The 20,846-nt window shown below is 44.7% G+C and overlaps 1 protein-coding gene across 2 annotated transcripts; it reads left to right on the top strand.

Annotated features, from left to right (window-relative positions):
* Positions 1-658: 658 nt before the first annotated feature.
* setd1a (SET domain containing 1A, histone lysine methyltransferase) lies at positions 659-19,317 on the top strand. 2 transcript variants are annotated; one of them, XM_068578346.1, is made up of 21 exons: positions 659-677; positions 1,696-1,840; positions 2,280-2,378; positions 2,466-2,736; positions 3,174-3,316; positions 3,408-3,664; positions 3,924-5,595; positions 6,211-7,200; positions 7,681-7,848; positions 8,514-8,598; positions 8,680-8,822; positions 9,106-9,133; positions 9,234-9,423; positions 9,535-9,578; positions 9,699-10,990; positions 12,258-12,609; positions 12,800-12,981; positions 15,479-15,589; positions 15,988-16,107; positions 16,275-16,412; positions 17,185-19,317. In XM_068578346.1, exons 2-21 carry the CDS (start codon positions 1,703-1,705, stop codon positions 17,356-17,358), a joined length of 6,597 nt encoding a protein of 2,198 aa, XP_068434447.1. In that variant the 5' UTR covers positions 659-677; positions 1,696-1,702; the 3' UTR covers positions 17,359-19,317. The 2 variants fall into 2 exon arrangements, with proteins under 2 accessions (XP_068434447.1, XP_068434449.1); XM_068578348.1 differs by lacking the exon at positions 659-677 and adding an exon at positions 758-957.
* The last annotated feature ends 1,529 nt before the right edge of the window (positions 19,318-20,846 follow it).

The raw sequence follows: 20,846 nt of genomic DNA, 5'->3' as shown, positions 1-20,846 counted from the left end.
TATATATATATATATATATATATATATATATATATATATATATATATATATATATGTGTGTGTATTTATATATATATATATGTATGTATATATATATATGTGTGTGTATATATATGTATGTATATATATATATATATATGTATATATATATGCATATATATGTATATATATATATATATGTATATATATATGTATATATATATATGTATATATATATGTATATATATATATGTATATATATATATATATATATATATATATATATATATATATATATATATATATATATATATATATATATGTGTGTGTGTGTGTGTGTTTGTTTACAAAATTGAGCTGCTTAATGAGTACTTTTAATTTTGATACTTAAAGTCAAATTAGTTTGCTGAGTTGTCACTAATGCCATTAGTCAACCGATAGGGGGCGACTTCCGTGGACTTGGGTTGCTATCCGCAGATTCAGATATATTTTTCTAACTGTAAAAAAAAAGTTAATTCCTAACATGAAGAAGTTTATTAATACAAAATATTCATGATGTTAATCATTTTTATACTTTAAGTCCATTTTGTGACTTTGTTTTTATTTTATGTATCGACTAACCGCGGTTGCCGAAAGTGCTGGTCAAGAATCGAAGGCTGCATTCGCATACACTGATGGAGAACAGGCGAGGCTTTCAGGTTGGTTACGCGATGGCCGCTCACTCCACAATATAGGGATTTTAGAGCGAAAACAATGGCTTCTCCGGTCGGAAATGCGTTTTGTTGTTTGGACTAAGTACCGGAAGGATAGCGGCATCGTTTTAGCTCGTCGGTTTTGCTTTCGCGCCAGATCGGAGACGTCCCTTTTCTGTTCGGGTCTCAGTGTTTTTCTTGTTCGTCTCCCGGGCCTGGATGTAGCTGCCTACTCTGTAGCGGCGGGCTGCTACTTTCGGATGAGCGGGCAGTAGCTACCGAAGAGGTGGGGTCTGAATTTAGGCGGACCGGAGTTCAAAACAAGTCAGTAGAGCCTCTAAAACCGGTGCATGACTAGATTTCCACATATTAAATCTTACCGTTGAGGGCGGAGGAGGGGCAACACGAGCAGAGTTTGCCTCCTAACTTGGTTGCTAGTTAGCATTAGCCAACGGCTGCGATAACTTGCTAAAGCGAGAAGGCACAAGTAGTTTAACATTGGGCAACGTGATCTAACGCGGGAGCTGCCGATTATGTTGCTCGTACGGAAAAGTTAGTCACCCGATTTTTTGCGCGTTCAATGCGATCTGCGCTCCGACGTCGGAAAACATAGTTTCTTTGCATTTTGTCTGTGTAGCTAGCGTGTTGCTAACTGAACTAACTGGTCAGTGACGTAACGCGGGTCATTGTTTTGACAGCACGCAGCATCTTAGTCTTGATTATTAACCCGCCTGCTGTGTTTCTTTTGTGCTCCTGCTAGAATATAGCTATTAAGCAGACAGTGCTCAGGAAAAGTTGGTGTTCTGCTAACTGATGTGACGCAGCTCCTCTGTGACAGTGAACCCGCTGCCAACGGACTAACATACTTTAGCTGTAATTACTGCAGCATTTCTCATCAGCACGTCTCGCTCGTCATAGTGGTGGTGATGGTCTTGGGTTGACCCCATCTCCCTCCCCACAAAAAAAAAAAAAAAAACAGTAGCTGCTGCATTGTGTGAACTCATGGATGTCCTCTGACACTCAGCTGTAGGATGGATCCAGACGGTGGGGCAGATTCACAAAAAGCTGTCAGTCTGCAGTGGGAGAGCTACAAACTCGTCCAGGACCCAGCCACAAGGAGGGTCGCACAGAAGATCTACAGATACGATGGAGTGCATTTCAGTGTGCCAGTGAGTTCATTGCCATATTTTTATTCTCTGTAATGTGTGCGTGTGTGCCTACAATTATATATTTGTACTGCTACCTGTGTGATTCAAGATGTAATACAACTCTGAGAGAGGGAAATTGTTGTGCAGCAAAGTAAATACAAAGTGGTGAGTGCAAATAAACAAAATATAAACGACAGAAAGCATCAACAAGGTACAAAACCAAAAGCATGTAATGTCAGAAATGAAAACTGTCTATATTCAGTAAGTGTTGCAAATATAACAGTAAGGTGCAATTTAATATGTAAACGTGCCACAAAGTTAATGATGAGGGTTCTGAAATTATTAACAGGTTGATGGTGCAACCCAAACCTTGTGTCTCTGCTTTGTGTCTTTCGGTGCAAGTTAGGGTCGTTGTAAAGTTTGATTGCCGCAGGGATGAATCTAATCTTAATTTTCCCAGGACTCTGGATTTCCTCCCGTGGGTGAATTGCGGGACCCTAGACCCCGGAGACTGTGGTCCAGGTATGCAGAACTGTCCCTGCCAGTGCCGAAGTTGAAGGTGAGAACAGCTGGTTAATATTAATTTCACACATCCTTGCCGCTTCTGTAGGTTCTTTCCCTGATTTTTGTGTTATTTTCTTCACAGCTTGATGAGTTCTATGTGGGTCCCATACCACTCAAGGAGGTGACCTTTGCCAGACTCAATGACAATATCAAGGAGCCCTTCTTGGCAGAAATGTGTGCCAAGTTTGGTGAGGTGGAGGAGATGGAGATCCTGTTTCACCCAAAGACCAGGAAGCACTTGGGCCTGGCCAGGGTGTTGTTTACCAGCACCAGAGGCGCCAAGGACACAGTCAAACAACTGCACAACACTTCGGTCATGGGAAACATCATTCAAGCTCAGCTGGATATAAAAGGTACGCTAAAAGCCTTCATCTGAGGTGTCTTTAAAGTATGAGCTGGTTGTTATTTATTACTGTCATGATTCAGACAATTAATAACAAATAATTGTGACAAATATTTTTTTTTAGATTTTAGTTTATTGCTGTGTTTGTGTCCATAAAGACACAAACACGTGTTACATTTGTAAAATCAGCCAGTGGGGGAAAAAAGAACAACAATTTGTCTCTTGCACATTGAATCACTTCTGCCTATGCAAAAGTTTCCAAAAACATGAACAAAAATCTGTCAAGCAGATACATTAGATACATTAACTGGCTCTTGGTGGAGCCGGTTAAACCTATTGAAGTTTTTCATGAAGACTTCATCAGAAGTAGATGCCATTTATGTCTGTGGGGAGTTCATTTAACAGATATGTGTTTGTTTTTTCTGTGGCTTTTGTTTATCTCTCCAGGCCAGCAGAGGCAGAAGTATTATGACCTGATAGTAAACGGGTCCTACACTCCTCAGACTGTGCCCCTGGGAGGCAAGGCTTTGACAGAAAGGCCCCAGCCTCCGGCCCCAACACAGCCGCAGCCACAACCACAGCCTGACACGGTATTGATCCAGCAAAATTGCCAATTTACTTACTCAAGGACAATCTAAGGTTGATATCTTGATCATACATATATTTCCTTTTTCTGCACAGTCAACAGAAACCAGGCGGAGGCTCTCCAGTGATATTGCGGTTTTAGCTGCAGGGGTCCAAGCCCTCACATCTGGAGGAACCACCCCTTGCTCCGGGGATACTGGATTCAGTGATCAGCGTCTGGACACACCCCCCTCCTCCATTGCAGGCCCCTTTACACCAGGCTCCTCTGCTTCCTCTCAGGGAGGCGGTGGAACACCTTATAGCTCCAGATCTGGGACTACTTTTTCACAAGAACCGGGATTCACTGGCAGCAGGTCGGTTGGAGTTTTACATACAATTTTTACCTTACATTAACGTTTGCAACCATTTCATAAAGAATATTTTTACTGTACTAGTATGACATACAGAATCACTTTTGGGTGAACATAACTTGCTAAAGGAACATTAGGTGAGTAAATTTGTGCTTTTGATCAGTCAGCACAACTGGAATCAATAGAAGAGTGGCACAGAGTTTGTGAATATCAGTCATGATTCGGTACACAAGTTTTAAAATGCTTCATTTGTGTTTTTCAGGAATACTGGCTACAACACTGGCACTTTGGGCAGCGGCTACCCTCCCCAGGACATGCTACCTTCCTCCTCTTCGTCCTCTGCAGTCTCTTCTACTGTCGGAGGATACAAAGTGTCTCGCTACTCGGAGGATGCACAGGAACCTTCAGTGTATCACCGAGGTCGCCCCATGTACCCCCCGAATGCATCTTTCCGTCCCAATGAGCCGCCCTGCTACCCCCCATACCCTAATGTTGGCGGGCCCGGGCCACACATGGCGCACCACTCCGCGATGCCTCCGCCACCTCTTGCCGCCCAATATGACCCGCCCCCAATGTCAGAAAGGGACCGCAACCGCGACAGAGACTCAGGGGGGCGCTACGGGGCGGCAGGGATCGGCTCCAGAAGATCATCGTACCACCACCAGCAAGACACAAACTCTTCCACAAAGTACCATTCCCACCACTCCCATCACCACTCAGATCGCAGGGAGGAGAGGGGGTACCGGCGAGACAGCCTGGGCGCCCGATCGGGGGACCACGGCCAACAGAGACACCGCAACCACCACCATTCTCACAACCACCATGGCAGCAGCCGCAGGAGGAGCAGCCACGACCCGGACAGAGATCGAGACAGAGACCGAGATAGAGACAGGGACAGTGACTACTCCAACAGCTCTGACCCCAGATACAATTCTAACTCCTACCGCTCTTCCTCGAACAGCATGTCTCCTCCGCCCTCCTCTTACCCCGCATTTTCCTCCTCCAAAGAGCCGGCCCCAGCCCCCCCTCAGGGATTAGATGCTTCCGCTCGTCTAGGGGCCACAAGTCTCGCAGAGAGGGGTCCTCTGCCTCCGGTAGGTGCTGACAAAGACTACCACGCCGGTCACCACAGTGCCCTGCCTCCACCTCCCCCACCGCCTCCGCCCCTACCGCCAGCTTCAGTCATCGCTGCGGCTGTAGCTGAGACTCTCGGAACACTGGACTTCAACCAGGATAGTCCGGCCCGCGAAGAGCAGTGGACGAAGCCCAAGCGTCGACCCAGCACCCCGCCCGTGCCGCCGAAGACGCCGCCGCCGCCTTCCTCCCCGCCGCTCCCTTCCATTGCTTCCTCCTCTACCTCCCCTTCCTCTACCTCCCTCCCCCACCATCTTCCCTCCTCGTCCAGCTCCCCACCGCCCCCTCAACGAGACTCGTCTTCCCCGGAGCCAGACTCTACCAATGAGAGTTTACCGTTCGTCTACCACAGCAGCAGCCTCGACTCTCGTATTGAGATGCTCCTAAAGGAACAAAAGGCCAAGTTCTCTTTCCTTGCTTCTGATGAGGAAGACGAGGAAGATGGGAAGGAGGAGAAGCAGAAGGGTGTACGTGGGGATGGAGGTGAGCGAAGAGGAGTGTCAAGTGACGCAACAGGGGAGCACACAACTGGTAGTCAGGTGGGAGACAATGGGGAGAAGGACTACAGAAGGAAAGGGGACAGAGGAAGGAAACGGGGAAAGGGGGGAGATGGAAGGAAGAGTCCCACTGTTCATACAGGGACCGTACCATCCTCTTCCTCCTACTCTTCCCCAAAGGAACCCCAGCCCCAGGTTGTTGATGGTACCGGAGCTTTGCTAGAGGAATCTTCACAAGCTGGATCTGCTGATGCACAGAGCAGGACAGGAGCACACACACCACCGTACAACGGACAGAGTCAGGTAAGATCAGCAGGACGGACTGTTGCATTTTGTTCTGAAAAATGTACGCTCTTAGTTCTCAATTCGTTATAAAGCGGTGCTGAACAATGCTCATGTTGAAGCAGCATTAAGGCGTCTTATTTTGTAACATTAGATATGGTGAGCAGCTTGTTGTGGTAAAATGTTTTGTGTATTTTAAATGTCATGGGTGCAGCATTTTTGGGGATCTATTAGCAGAACTATAATTTATTAATTAGAACTGTTTTCACCTGAAACTAAGACTCATTGTGTTTTTGATAGCTTCGATTGAGCCCTTTATACTCTTTAGACGCCATGTCATGTTTCTACAGTAGCTCAGAACAGACCAACATAACACTGACTCTAGAGAAAGCCATTTTGCTCTTTTGCATTTCCTGAAGGATAGAAGAAATAACTTCAGTACACAGAAATAAGAATGGTTAATCTCCTGAGCACACATTAGACTGTGTTGTTGGTTTCTGTGGTTACCGGCTTCATCTATCCACAGTACACTTCCTGAGTCTGTGCCTTTGAGTTGTCTATGCAGCCTCTCTCATCACTGTTAATGGTGGTGAAAAACTTTGCCCACTTATCGCGATAAACTCTGTTTTCTTTTAGTCCTCCCCCCACTCCTCAGGGGAAGACATGGAGATCTCAGACGAGGATGATGAGGAGACAACCATAACAACGGTGACCACCCACCAGCCCTCGCTCACCTCAGGTTCTTCACCCTCTTCATCCCAGGCGGCCATGCCTTCGCAAACAACGGACCCCTCATCTTCGTCCCCACCCATCTCTGACTCTGCACAGCACTTTGGCACCTCCATGCACCCTCCCATACCTTCCTACCCTCCTCATTTGCCTCCTCCGCCTCCCCCTGGTTACTCCCTCCAGCCCCCGCCTCCTCCCGGGATCCCTCCCCTGCCCCACATGGAGCTGCACCCCGAGTATCCTCCCATGCCCCACCACATGTATGACTATGCCACGTCCATGGAGCTGATGAACCAGTACAGCGGTGGAGCTCCCATGTCTTTCCAAATGCAGACCCACATGCTAAGTCGCCTCCACCAGCTGCGCTTGTCGTCGGCCAACGAAAGCCCCGGTCCGGGCGAGGCAGCCACCGCAGACTACACCTCCTACCATCTCCACTCAATGCCCCCACCACACACACACCACCCCTACATGGACCAAGAGGGGAGTGGGGCGGGGGCGCCCTACGACCAGGACCACTGCTACATGCCCCACCACATGTCCTACGCCTACCCTGACCCACACAGTACTCAGATACCACCCCTACAACACCACGGCATCCCGCCTCCTCACACTGGCTGGCCGCCACATGTCATACAGCCACACTACCCCGCTTACATGCCCCCCCCTGGCTATGACACCATGCTGCCTGGGGAGGGAGACGAGTACAGGGCTCCAGGGGAGGAGATGCCCATGTTGGCTGAGAATCCGCATGAAGCCACAGTGCAGATGGTTCTGGGCACTCTGATCCAGGAAATGAAGAACATCATGCAGAGGGACCTGAACCGCAAAATGGTGGAGAACGTTGCCTTTGCGACTTTCGACGAGTGGTGGGAGAGGAAAGAGACCAAGGCCAAGGTAAGGGAAAAACCAATCGCAACAGCTTTTTGTTTTCTGTGTGACGGTAAGAAATACTGCATCCTTTACTTATTTTTTAAAAAACATGTTGGCTCCATGCCAGCAACACAATGTATTGTGGTTGTCCCTCCAAGGCAGGGTCAAGGCGCTAATTAAAGTTGAGAGGTTGTTTCATTAAACTCTGACTAAAGGCCTTTGCCTAAAGCTGATTCTATGTTCAGATTAAAAACATTCCATCAATATTTTCACTTTACCTTAAAGGCATTGTTGCCACAAACAACAAGATAATCCTTCCTCACTGCCTTTTAACAAGCAAAGGGATGTGTTGCTTTCCAAAGCTGACATTACCTTTACCCTTTGATAACGGTTTGAATTTGTCTTCCTTGGTCTCAGTAGCAAGACAATGCTGCTTACGACATTGATCAGGAAACGGTGTTATACCGAAAAGAGGAATGAATACAAATGTTTTCCTCCTCCCAGCCGTTCCAGACAATGGTCAGAGGGGTGTCTGCCTTACGGGACGATGAGAAAAAAGAAGAAAAGGTCAGCCGTCCTCGGGAGCCTCTCACGGCTCTTGTGGATTGGGCAAAGAGCGGTGGCATGGAGGGATTGTCTCTTCGAGGAGCGCTACGACTGCCTTCCTTCAAGGTAAAAGCACCAGACTGCCGCAGGACACTGTGATTGGATAAAATACAAGATCTGTCTACACCTCGGACTACATACGAACAGTAAACTGCATCACTGATCGATCAACCACGGTCAAAACATATTTGTCTCAGTGAGATAAAGTCTTTGAGAGAAAATGTACATACGTTATTTAATTGTCAGGGTTTTATTATAAACATATAAATACAATACAATTTCAGTTTTCTTTGAAAGAAACGGTTGTGTATGCTGTCAATTATAGTTCTTAGAAGGTTAGGCAAGATGATTTGTATCGCACATTTCAACCACAAGGCAATTCAAAGTGCTTCACATAAAACCACTAAAAGCATCAAAATGTAATGCAAAAGAAAAAAAGATTTAAAAATGATTAAGAACATTCATTAAAACATTACAGTTAAAAAGGCAATCAGAATCATCCAAATAGAAATCCACTGGTCAGACTTGGAAAAAATCTGAATGGGCCAATGTCGCCTCTATTATAAACATAGACATGCTGATTTTTGTGACGTACAGAAATATGGAAAAGCTTCTAGAATAAGCTCATTGTACCAAAGTACTGTCACAAAATACCACAACCAGAGTTAAAGTCCATCCTTGGCTGTTTGTCATTTATGTCTAAAACGTTCCGTTGGCGTCCGCTTGTCCAGGTGAAGAGAAAAGAACCTCAGGAGCTTGAAGAGGGCGACATGAAACGGCCGCGACCCTCAACCCCACCAGACGAAGATGACGATGGTTTGTTGATGATTTTACCCACAATGGTTGCATTTATAGGCCTGCTGTGTACAACTCTTAAACTTGATGTCTCGTTTCCAGCTGCTGAGGGCAGAATGCCAGAGGCCAACAGGCACGGAGCTGAAAGGGACAACAAGAGGAGGAAAAAGAAGCCAAGAAATCGTAAACCTTGGGAGCTCGGCAGTGAGGGAGAGGAAACGTCTGAGGGCTCCTCGACTGAAAAGGTGCGTTTTTGTTCTTGTTTTATGGCCTTTTTATTATAGAGCAAACAACAAGATGCAACCTAAAGTTAAGAACTAAATGAGTCCTTTTGGCAAAACCAATTCATATCCAATGTATTTATTAAAATCGTAACATTTATATATATGAAGGTTATAAAAATAGTTGGATATTTCATTTGTTTTGTGTTTGCTCAGATTTGTGGCCTCACTCATATTGATTGCTAGATGGCAGCATTTCACTGTGATCATTTATTGTTTTAACTACGACCTTTTTTTTTATTTATAGGAGGATGAAAGTGAAAAGGAGTCTGATGGTAAATCTCAACCCATAATTTTATTACTATGTCTGTATTTATTAGCTTTACTCTGAGTTAAGGCAGTAATAATACCAAATATCTTTTTCCCTTTTTTTAGATGATGCCCTTAGTGTCGATAGTGATGATGAGAGCCTCTCTTCGTCCTCTGAGGGCTCTTCCTCCTCAGCATCCTCATCTTCATCTTCCTCTGAAGATGAAGATGACGAGGAAGGTGACAGGGCTGGGAGTGACGGGCCAGACACCATGGATGAGTCGACCGTGGACAGCACAACTGAGAAAGATGCCAGGTATGACGTTTTGGGGTGTTTGCTAATGTCTTTGCTCATAAGTTAGGAACCAAGTCAACTTTTCTTTGTGTCATTATTGCTAACGTCAATGTTTTCTTCTGTTTTTCTCAGGGAAAATAGTGCAGCTGCTGTTTCAAAGGCAGAGGTCAAAACAGGTTAGTCCTCATCAACATCATTATTAAATGCAAAAATATACCACAAAGACTAAACATTAAAGGACGATATTGATCTAAACTAGCTGCATCAGTCCTTTTAAAAATCTTATTTTCTCTCAGATGAATCCAAGGACAACAAGGCCGATACAACGGCAGCACCTAGCAAGCGTCCTCCATCGCCCCCGTACCCGCGTCCTTCGTCCCCAGTGGTTCTGGTTCCCCCCCTCAAGAAACGCAGGAAGACCGTCTCATTCTCCACAGGCGAGATCGACAGCAGAACGCAGCTGCCGACGGCACCGTTATCTCCATCTCCCTTTCAACTGGCGGGTGACTCGCCCCTGCTCTCCCCATGCAGGCCTACAGACTCCTCCGTTACTTCTTCCCCATCCCCCTCGGCTCGTCCCACTCAGGGCATCCGACTGCTCCCCTTTGCCTCCAAACCGGGAGAAGGCAATGCCCTCATCGTGCCCCCATCGGGACGAATCCAAGATTTGGATGAGCACAAAAGGGGACTTCTTGTTTCTTCTCAGATATCCCCGGTCAAGTCCCCTGGAAAGCGGGCTGCGGGCAAAGACTCGCCCAAATCTCCCGTCCCTCCTGTTATGGTGTGCCGCACGGTGCAGAACCTGCCGCTGGACCACGCTTCTATGTGCAGGATGGCCTTCGAGGAGGCCCCCCCTCCACCGCCCGTCAACAAGCGGTCCAGAGGCAGGCCTCGGACGACCAGCTTGTCTGCGTCGTCCTGTCACTCCCTCAGAGAGGAGGACGAGGATGAGGAAGAAAGAGAGCAGAGGTTGAGACTCAGAGAGCAGCTGGGGGTGACGAGCCTCCTGCAGCTGGCCTCCGCTTCAACCGGCGACCTGTCCGTGTTGGCGGACATAGCCCTGAAAATGGACCCTGACGCCGGGGACTCTGAGGAGACGGAGACGTCTGATGAGGCCGAGGAGCAGAAGCTGGAGGATGCTCTCTTCTCTCCAGAGTCACTGGCCCTGGTTATGAGCCCAGAGGGTGTCATTGTCCGCATGGAGCACAACTACTGCAAACACCCTGTTCTCCCAGTACCATCTGGTACCAAAAGGACTTCCTCCAAACAGGACTCCTCCGTCTTACTCCCGGCCGACCTCAACACTATTTCTGGAGTTCTTGAAGCGCCAGAGGAGGTCATCGGTGAGGCGCTACCTTCCAGAGGAGATACAGGAGAATACTTATCTTCAATGGGGGTGCTTTGTGACTCCGAGGCTGCATCTCTCCCTCCATCGTCAAAGAAGAAGACGGTGGTTGGCAAAGGTTTCGAACTTGAAAAGGACAACAGCAAAAAGAGGAGAAGAAAAGACAAAGAGAACCTCGATGTTCATCTCACGCAAAAGCCGAAGGAGCAGCCGGGCAAGAAACAAAGGAAGCGGAAACTAGAGGTGCGTGAGACTTCTGCTTAGTTCCTGTAAATGTTTGCGGAGTTTTAACCGTAAACAATCTGTCACAATGTGTGTGACACGTCAGAGACGTGACTCTTGTGTCGGTCCAGTTTCAGCTTCGTGTTATAATGGCACGTTATCTTTTGGTGATGTCAGGTTTTCCACCAGTAAAGAAATTACTTTTTGTGTCTCATACATGCACAACATCTCCCAGCTACATGTAATTATATTGTTGGGCTTTTAGTCAATGATAAAATCTACATGCTGCAGAACTACAATATAATTAGAGGTCAATATAAAGCAGGTTATTGTATTCAATGTGTATTGTTGCCACAGGATGTTTTTAAATGGAGCAGGTAGAGCTGTTCTCTTCTCGACAACAATAACTCTGAGTCTTTACAGACCTGCTGTCGATGAGTCAGTTTTAAGTAAATGTGTCAGTCGGTGTAATGTCAGCAGCACCCGTCCATGCATGTATACTTGTCGAGTGACTTCTTCCTCTTGCGTGCCAGGTTGATCGTGACTAAATTGAGCTGTTTGCTTCTCACTGGGAAAAAAAGATGTAGAAGGTTTCCTGTTTTGCAAGTTGTTTTTCAATTACATTTCGCAAAACAAATGTTCAGGACTGATCAATAAGTTTTATTTGCTGAAGAAAGTCAGTCGATCCTGAAGCAACTCTTCTTGCGATCTGTTGTGTAAAAAGATGATGAAACGCTATTGCACTTATTTGAATGTTTGGTAATAACAGGAAAACAAAAGTATTGTCCCTGCATATATACATGCATTTAAGTAAATCTGTCAAAATGTGAATAGCTCAGTTGACAATATGTAGTCTTTTGGATGACTTATAGTCCAATAACACCCGCTTAGTGTTGCCACCTCTTTTCCAATGAAAGTAGTTGCTGAATCTCGCAAGAAAGCGGTCAAGTTGTCTCCTCTCATCCTGCAAGTCTCCCTCTAAAGCCACGCCCCCCTAAACTGATCATTATGAACCTAAACATTAGTACTCGCAGCTTGTGGAGACTATGGTGACGAGCAATGTGCGCAGACAGGCTGGTAGCCCGTCCAATCATTTCACAGATACCTGAATAGGCACCGTAACCCTGGCTTTAATGTGCACGGGACGTGAAACAAGCTAGAAACTAAGAGGCACTAAGAGAAATTATTTAAAAAGTAACTGCATGTGTCAACACACAGCCTCAGGGCTCGTCCTTAAATGTGTTCAATCACAGTTCCTCGGTAGTAACAGTCCTCTTCCTCTGTGCAGGACTCTGAGGAAGAGGTGGACGTGGAGGAGCTAGAGTCGGGGGAGCTGACCAGCTCCGACACAGAGGACGAGCTGGCTGATGACTTGAGGAAGAGTGAGCGCCTCTTTCTGCAGGAGGCGGGGGTGACTTCATCCCAGCGCTGGCCGAAACCCGTCCCGGCCGCACCCGAGCTGCCAGCCAAGAAGTACGACAACCGCAGTGAGTTTGAGCAGATGACCATCCTGTACGACATCTGGAACTCCGGTCTGGACAGCGAAGACTTGACTTTGCTGAGGAAGACGTACGAGAAGCTGCTAACGGACAACCACAGCTCCGACTGGCTCAACGATACTCACTGGGTCACCCACACTGATATCCTTTTTCTGGGACTGACCTGCTTTAAACGTGTGAAATGACCTTTTGGAAATGAAACCAGCCAGTTCCCAACGTCCAAACAACCTCTATTTGTTTTAATCAATAAGTAGCTAGAACATATGTTTTTGTGTGTGTGTGTTCTTCACTGTGTGGTTACCTGCTTTTGCCCTTGACCTTTGAGCTGCACTTACCAATTTGCCAAACCCTCGTCGAAAGAAGAAGAACGCAGGCGGACAGCTTCGTGAGCATGTGACCGGCTGCGCCAGAAGTGAGGGCTACTACGCCATCAGCCGCAAGGAGAAGGACGTCTACCTGGACCTGGACCTGCCCGAGCAGGTCATACGGGAGGTGGAGAACGTCGACAGCTCGGTAAGCTTCCTCTCGTTCACGTGGTCTGGATCTATCATGAGTTTGTAGTGCTGCAGAATGAGTCCCAAAACCCAAAAAGCAAATCTTTTTTCCGGTTCCCTCGTTTGAAAGTCAATGCTTGCTGTGCCTACATGTACCAGGGTGCATTGCGCTCAAGCGACATTTTTGCTCCACTGAAGTCTCAAAACGTCAAAGAAGGAAATTACACCTTGACCAAAACAAACGAACACCTTCTCCAGCACAGTCCTGTACCAGTGAGCAGGAAACCCTTTTATGCAGAGTAACACGTGTCTCCCTCTCTCTCTCTCTCTGGGTTGTTGTTGTTGTTGGCAACAACATCCAACAAAAACTGCCAAAGCTGAATGATTCAGTGTCTTTTGGCATCGACATTTTAATCAAAGGCTCCATCCAAATAAACATTCTGGTCCATCACAACCTCTGCACTCATTTGCCATTCTCGCAGTTGAAAAACGTAACACAAGCGAGGAGAAGGAAGCCGTGTTTGAGCGACGTCGGTCTTCACTTCAGCGCCCTGTCGCTCTTCCTCATACCGAGTACATCATTGTCACGTCACTGTGCCGAGGAGAAACTAAAGATGTTGCAAAGACACAGAGCATCAGTAATGTAATGACTGCATGTTGCAGCTATTTTAGCACAGTATCCCTGACCTGGATAGGTGGACATACGATACGATTTTTTCACAGTAGCTGTGAAAGAAAGAGGAGTTTGATTGTGATTGGGGGGAAAAAATCCAAACGTGGGTCCAGATGACCACGCTGTGGAAAGAATGATGTTGTCTCTCTCGGTGCTAGCTTCGTACCTCAGGAGGTCTAGAAGTTGCTTAATATGATTATTATGCTGATGGTTTGTATGACGCTTGATACTCGTCAGGAATTCAACTAACTGCAATCTGCCCACAGTGGTTTGGCTCAGATTACCTGGAAGTTTGGGAATAATAAGTTTGTTTCCAAAGGAGAAGGATGTTTATAGATTTGTGGAACAGTGATACGTCTTTTCCAAATATCACCACAAAGCACAATGTAGTCAAGTAGTCTTCGTCGTATCAAAGAGAGCCCAGAATCTGTCTCCACGGGGCAGTACAGCAGTAATCCAACAGCACTACAATAACGAAACGAAAATGCAATGTTGGGGGTTAATGAGGTTATAATATAGAAAAAGCAGACGTTCAAAAAACCTCAATCGACACTTTGAACGTAAAGAATGTCGTCCAGTCACGCCATGGTGGTTTTTAAAACCTCAAACCCACTACCATGTCGGCACATGTATGCCAGGTTCCTCTTTTAGGTACTTCATTCTCACACACATGGCTTTATCCTTTCAAACTTCTTTTAGCTATTTTCAGCATTTAGTTCTTTTGTTTTCTCCAGGAAAATATCTGCTCCTCTTGTATAATGTTGGGAGTTATAGTGTATTGGGTTACACCCTCCATATGACACCAGGTTGTTAGGATGGAAAGTAGTACAGTTTGAAGTTTACGGTCATTTGCAAGCAGCTGCTGATAGTTGGGCGTCTTTGAGGGAAACCCCTCATGTAGTTGTGTTACGTTACTACGCAACAATGTGATTCTCCACTAATGCGTTTTCCACTCTGGCCTCAAGTTGTGGCTCGAAGAGGTTTCACAACGGCGATTTTGAGTTATCTGTGGTGTATTGATGTAACCTCTGTTTTTAGAGACACAGTAAAACTGACTCAAAGTAAGAAAAGCAAAGTAATTGGACAACAGAGGCAACTTGTGTGATGTCCTGATCAAAGCGGCACAGCAGCTGTCTCGTACTCTGTGATGCGGTTTGTTCTTCCTGGAGAAGTGAAATGTCATCAAAGAAAACTCTAGTTTTCTTCGATAGGGTCCATATGATATGTTGGTGGTCTGTCTTTTCAATTATACAGCTGTTCAGGGTGACTGTTTTGAACTTTCAATGCCATCCTCCTCCTCCTTTTGAGTCAGGTTCTTGTTCATACACTTGGCATTCATCTGTAAAGCTGCCTCGAATATTCCAATACACACAAAAGCAACAATAACAAAGTGCCACAGCTGCACATAAATGTGAGTCTGTAACATTGAGATAATAAGTACATCAGGAAAATGTTTAATTACTCATATTAAAGCACGCTCTATAACATGGTTAGTGCTCGTTAGAGGGATCATCTCATTGTTTTTGCCCTATTTCTGGAATTGGTAAGGAAAAATATAAGATAAAAACTTAAACGTCACATCCTGTATTTATCGGTTGTTTAACGTGTCACACTAGACTAGGCAGTGATGAAGTGGTTGCGTCTAAATTTAATAAAAAGAGAGACTTCCACTAAACATTTCCTCACAGACTTATCTGCCTTCAAATGAACCTCACCCACACTGCTGTGAATTAAGGTCAAAGTGTTTCTCTGGTTCAGTCTCTTTCTGTTCTTGGCCACGCCACAAAGCGAGACCGTGTCAGTGACCCCTGTGTAACACTTTATTCTGTCTGTTTCCTGGCAGGGAGCCAACCGGGTCCTATCAGAAAGACGTTCAGAGCAGCGCCGCCTCCTCACCGCCATTGGCACCACGGCCGTTATGGACTCCGACCTGCTCAAACTCAACCAGCTTAAGGTGAAGACTGTCTCATGTGCCCCCTCACTCGTGTTACAAATACACTTTGTTGTGTGTGTGTGTGTGTGTTTGTGTGTGTATTGAAGTGCAGTTATATGAGGTACTTATCCATAGTCAATGTATTCCCGACAGTATTATTGCGTCTGTCCAATGATATTATCACAATGATGCAAAGTTGTATCAGAAAAGATCACCAGCTTTCAGCATGTTGCCCTTTATGGAATGCAGAAGAAAATACTGAAAACTGGAGTGAACTGCTTCCTAACTTTGTCTACAGTGACTCACGAACTATTTAAATACAAATTGCATGTGCAAATCCTCAAACATTCGTATCCGATTTATGATCATTGTGGTTACCGAGACCTTTGTCACAGCGAGTCTGTTTTGTCCTTCTGCAGTACCGCAAGAAGAAGCTTCGCTTCGGCCGCAGCAGGATCCACGAGTGGGGCCTGTTCGCCATGGAGCCCATTGCTGCTGACGAGATGGTCATAGAGTACGTGGGTCAAAACATCAGACAGGTACTGCCACAACACACACGACACACACTGACACACACACACACACAATTTACTAGACATCCCATGAACTCAGTATATTGTTTAACAGTTGTGTCCACTATTGCTGCTTTTTTTTTTTTTATAAGACTCCTTGCTGTTCGTGTGTGTGTGTTTGTGTCCGTGTCCAGATGGTGGCCGACAATCGAGAGAAGCGGTACGCGCAGCAGGGCATCGGGAGCAGCTACTTGTTCCGAGTGGACCACGACACAATTATAGATGCCACCAAGTGTGGCAACCTGGCACGATTCATCAACCACTGCTGCACTGTGAGTCTGAACATCCTCAGTCCGACATGTAGCCGTTACAAAGTCCACTTTGCTTTGATACTTTTGGGTGAATGAAAAGCTCATTGCCTAATTAGACCGACTGTGTTTCTATAAACGACTGCAGCTCATTTCTCCACTATAAGTAAAATGGTTTATTATGTAAACAGTCTGTCATTGTGAATGAAAAAAGGGATCAAATATAATTTAGTTTATTGCAAAAACCAACATTCTACGACTCGTCTAAATTCTGTCGTCAAGTTAAACACTTTCAAGTTTATTTTAATATCCGTTCATTCCTTGTCCAAACATTTATCAGTCATTTTTTTTTAAATCCACATGAACCACTTTTCCTCTTCGACAGGGATTAAATCCATCCCAAAGCGCTTGTTTCGACATAAAATACATAACCTTTGTCAGGTGGTTGCTGACACACAATGCAGCATTGAAAAGTCTGTTTTATAAATAGTCTGGCGCCGCGCTCACGCCACAAAAAACGCATCAGGGCTGCATTGCATCACTTCTGGCAACTTAAAGGAGAACAATGAGGTGAAATTTTTTTTTTTTTACTAAATATTCTCCGAGTTTGAAAACACAAACACACACTGTGTGTAAAGCAGACAAGCACCAGAATGTGGCATGTTTTTTGGACGGGTGGTAGCACCGCCATCTTGATACCCGGCTAAATGTGGGTCATAGCTTACAGCCTCACATATTCTCATTAACATAATGTTTTTTCTGGAGCTCATCGGCCTCTCGTGCTTTGTTCCTCCAGCCGAGCTGCTACGCCAAGGTGATCACCATCGAGTCCCAGAAAAAGATCGTGATCTACTCCAAGCAGGCCATCGCCGTCAACGAAGAGATCACCTACGACTACAAATTCCCTCTGGAGGACAACAAGATTCCTTGCCTGTGTGGAACGGAGAACTGCCGTGGGACACTGAACTAGCGGACGCACTTCTCTTCCTCACTCGCCAAACGGATAGCTGGCCCCCTGACGTCCGCCCGCTTCACCCTCTTCAGAGCGTACCTCGAAACAAAGCCTCCCTCTGATTCCTCCCCCACATCCCCGTCCTCACAATACCCAGGAAACAGAGACACACACACACACTCTTGCACTTTTCATGCACACTTTTCATTCACTTGGCCTTTTCACAAGCCGGTGTGTGAGAGGTTTATTGAGGGGGGCCTCTGCTTCAGCTTTAGCTCTTCTGTGGCAGTATTGACTCCATCTGAGGGGGATCTGTTGCAACCAGGAGGCTCCGGGCATGAAAGGTCTTTATATTTCCATGCCAACACCCGTTTGAAGGAAGTCCCCAGAACAGAACACCAGTATTGTACTTCTACGTCACCTCACGTAATCTTACAGCCTCGTTCACTCTTCCAGTGTCAAATCCCACCCTGCAGCTCACCCATCCACCCGCTCATTAACCCACCCACCCATCCAGATCCGCACACAGACGCACAGGAATATTTGACGAATTCAGGGTTTTTAAAAGCGCTTGTCAAGGGGCGCACTTTTAAAATGACAACTTCAATCAATTTGGTCTTCGGTTATGCAAGATTTCGAAGTGTGAAGGTAGTTTTGGAGCTTTTTTTTTTTTTATTATTTCATTTCATAGTGTTATATAATATGACTATTGCTGTTGTTAATGGTATTGTTATTTAGTTGCATTAGCTGTAAGTATCTTACAGTGAAATGAGCTTCAGTGTATCCACCGCTCCGTAAAACTATCATTTCTCCGCCGTGCGTTACTCTCCTGATCTACTTCGACCCGTCTGGATGAGAGCAAAGTCCTTTTTGAACTGTTTTTCTTTTTAACCCACTGTGAAATAAGTCAGTTAGGTTGTAGCTAAAAAGTGTGTTTTATTTTTACACGGTTGCTGAATTTTTGTCTGCAGGATCAGCACAACAGAGAATTGGCCTGCGTGTTTTTTTTCGTCCCTTCTCCGAGTTAAACCTGCGTTAACAGAAAGTCTTGTGTTGAGAACCCGTTAGGTGTTGGTTAGGATCTCTCCGCCTGTTTGTGTTTTGTTTCACGGGAGCACATGTTGACGTTTCCTCTTTCAACAGTTGGCTTCATCTTCCTTCAGCTTTTAAAAGCTTTCACCATCAAACTCACGCAGGTCCTAGTAAAAAAAAAAAAAAAAAGTGTGGTCAGTGTTTAACTTAGTCAGTCTGTGTGCGACACGTGTTTTTAAAAAGCACATTTATTTGAGTTGGTCAGCTCTTTTCAAAGGTTTAGTTTTGTTCTCTGTTTTGTGGGCCTTTTTCAGAATGCATTATTTTATTTGACAGTGGAGTCGATCGCCCCCCTCCCCAAACAAAACATCCCTCACCTTGAGAAAGGGATCTGCTGAATGCAAACAAAAGTCCTGCTCACCAGCTGCTGGCGGTGCCGCTGGTGGGAGGTGCTCATAGATGCGCTGCAGACAGCAGCATGTAGATGGCCCTTGTGTTGTCTCTGTTTTTTTAAATGGCTATGGCCGTCCAAAGTTTAACTTTCATTTTGAACTTATAACCAGAAGACTTTTTTATTTTCTTCTTTTGTTCCCTCCCCAACAGGAGCCTGTGTAAGATAATTCTTGTTGCTATGAAAGCCTTTCAGTACAAAGCAACCCTCTTTACTACAGGATAAAAAGATGAAAGGAAAAAAAATCAAAGAAGTACATGTAAATATTGTAGAGGTGTTTGTTTCTCGTAGAAACACACCGACTTCAAGCTGTAAATATGTCGTTCCTTTTCCTCTCTCGATGAGGAGGAAACATGTACATACCTTCCATTCATTTATTTTTTATTGTTTTTCCTTTTAATTTGATGATTATTTTAATATTATTTGCAATATTTCTCTTGTATTAATGCGTTGGACCCTTTATTAATGGTGCATTAAAATATTTTTTAAATAAATGACAACCTCATGTTTTTCTGTAACTGTGTGTCTTACTACTGTTGTGAGGTCAGAGGATTTTTGTGTCTCAAGTGTTTTACACGCACAAGACAGAAGATACGAACGTTACTTGCTGATTTTAAAATGCAGGAAGTTGCTTGCGTGGAGGAAACTGACATTTCCTCTTTTGAAAGAGTTGAAATCAGCTCCTGAAATGCACCTGCAACTTTGATATTTCCTGTTTAGAGAAAACAAGAAGAGGAAATGCTGAAATATGGCCGAGAAAGTGTAACAACTCTCCAGATGAAGCAAAGAAAGGATGATGGGTCTCAGCTGGCAGCGTGACGGAGTTCAAAATAAGTTCGCGTCATCTATCTGATAAACATTCGGCCTTTCTTCTGTGTAAATGAGCCATGACGGGTATTTTCAAGGTGCACCTATGTTTTACCAGAACTGAGCTCACCTGGAAATATGTGTACCACTTTGTTTTTTTTTTGGTGCTTCCTTTAGTTTTGATTAATTAGAACAAATAGACAAAAATAGAAAAGGGGCGATTTAACATACACAGATTTGAGACGATATATATTTATTTATTTATTTCTAGCTACCAATCTGTCTGATCTCAGGCAGGTCGTTCATGAAGAGAAAGAAAGGTGTTCACATATTTGCTTCCAAGTAAAGTGAAAATGTATTTCACAACCTCTTGTGTGTTGACTAATAGTCACATTGTAGTGATTTTTTTTTTAATGGAGATTATAATGCATTATGATATGATCGTAGTTGTTGAAGTTGTTTAAAACCTTCTGATGCTCCAGGGGCAATGACTCTCATAAGATGATGAGACTCTGCATCAAAAAACAAAATAATTCAAATGTCCTGAGTTATTGTGTAACCTGTAAACGTTGAAAGTTCGGCAGACTAAAGACAACTCATTTATCAAGTTGAATTGAGATGTTTGTCGGTAAATTTATTTAATCAAACTAGTGGATACAAATATTTGTTCAAAACCCGAAGGTCATGTTAGTCAATATTAAAGTAAAAATCAGTCATTGACAGACACAAATATGTTGTTTTCACATGTCGGAACATCTTAACCCTTAAATTTGTGTAAGTATATTATTATAGACAATGAAACTGGGCTGAAGAAAAGCTCAGATTGTCTTGTTGCATCTTGTATCTTTCACATAATATAGTTTATTTTCATATTATACAGAATTTGCCAAACCAAAGAGCATTTGAACATTATCAAATAATGTGTTTTCTCATAACATAAGTATTTGTTTCCCACAATATATTTGTTTTACACATGTTTACATCTTGTGCTCATAAAAGATTTCCTCTGTTTTTTTTTAAAGGTACATTTCCTGGGTCTTTAAGAGCTTTGTGTGTTTGGTCAGCTGAAACATTAAAAATACAGTTTCCAGTGCATACCAACCTCATGCGCACACTCACTATTATAGCTCAGTGATGTATTAATACATCATTCTTCAGCTGCTCCATGTAACATGAACACAAGTTTAAATGCATGTATTTAATAATCAGTTATTAG

The sequence above is a fragment of the Clinocottus analis genome, unplaced genomic scaffold (genome assembly GCF_023055335.1).
Source record: "Clinocottus analis isolate CAN_PGR_092001 unplaced genomic scaffold, fCliAna1.0.p SCAF_16, whole genome shotgun sequence".
NCBI classification, from domain to species: Eukaryota; Metazoa; Chordata; class Actinopteri; order Perciformes; family Cottidae; genus Clinocottus; species Clinocottus analis.
The sequence above is the reverse complement of the archived record's forward strand: the minus strand, read 5'-3'. Positions and strand labels throughout refer to the sequence as shown.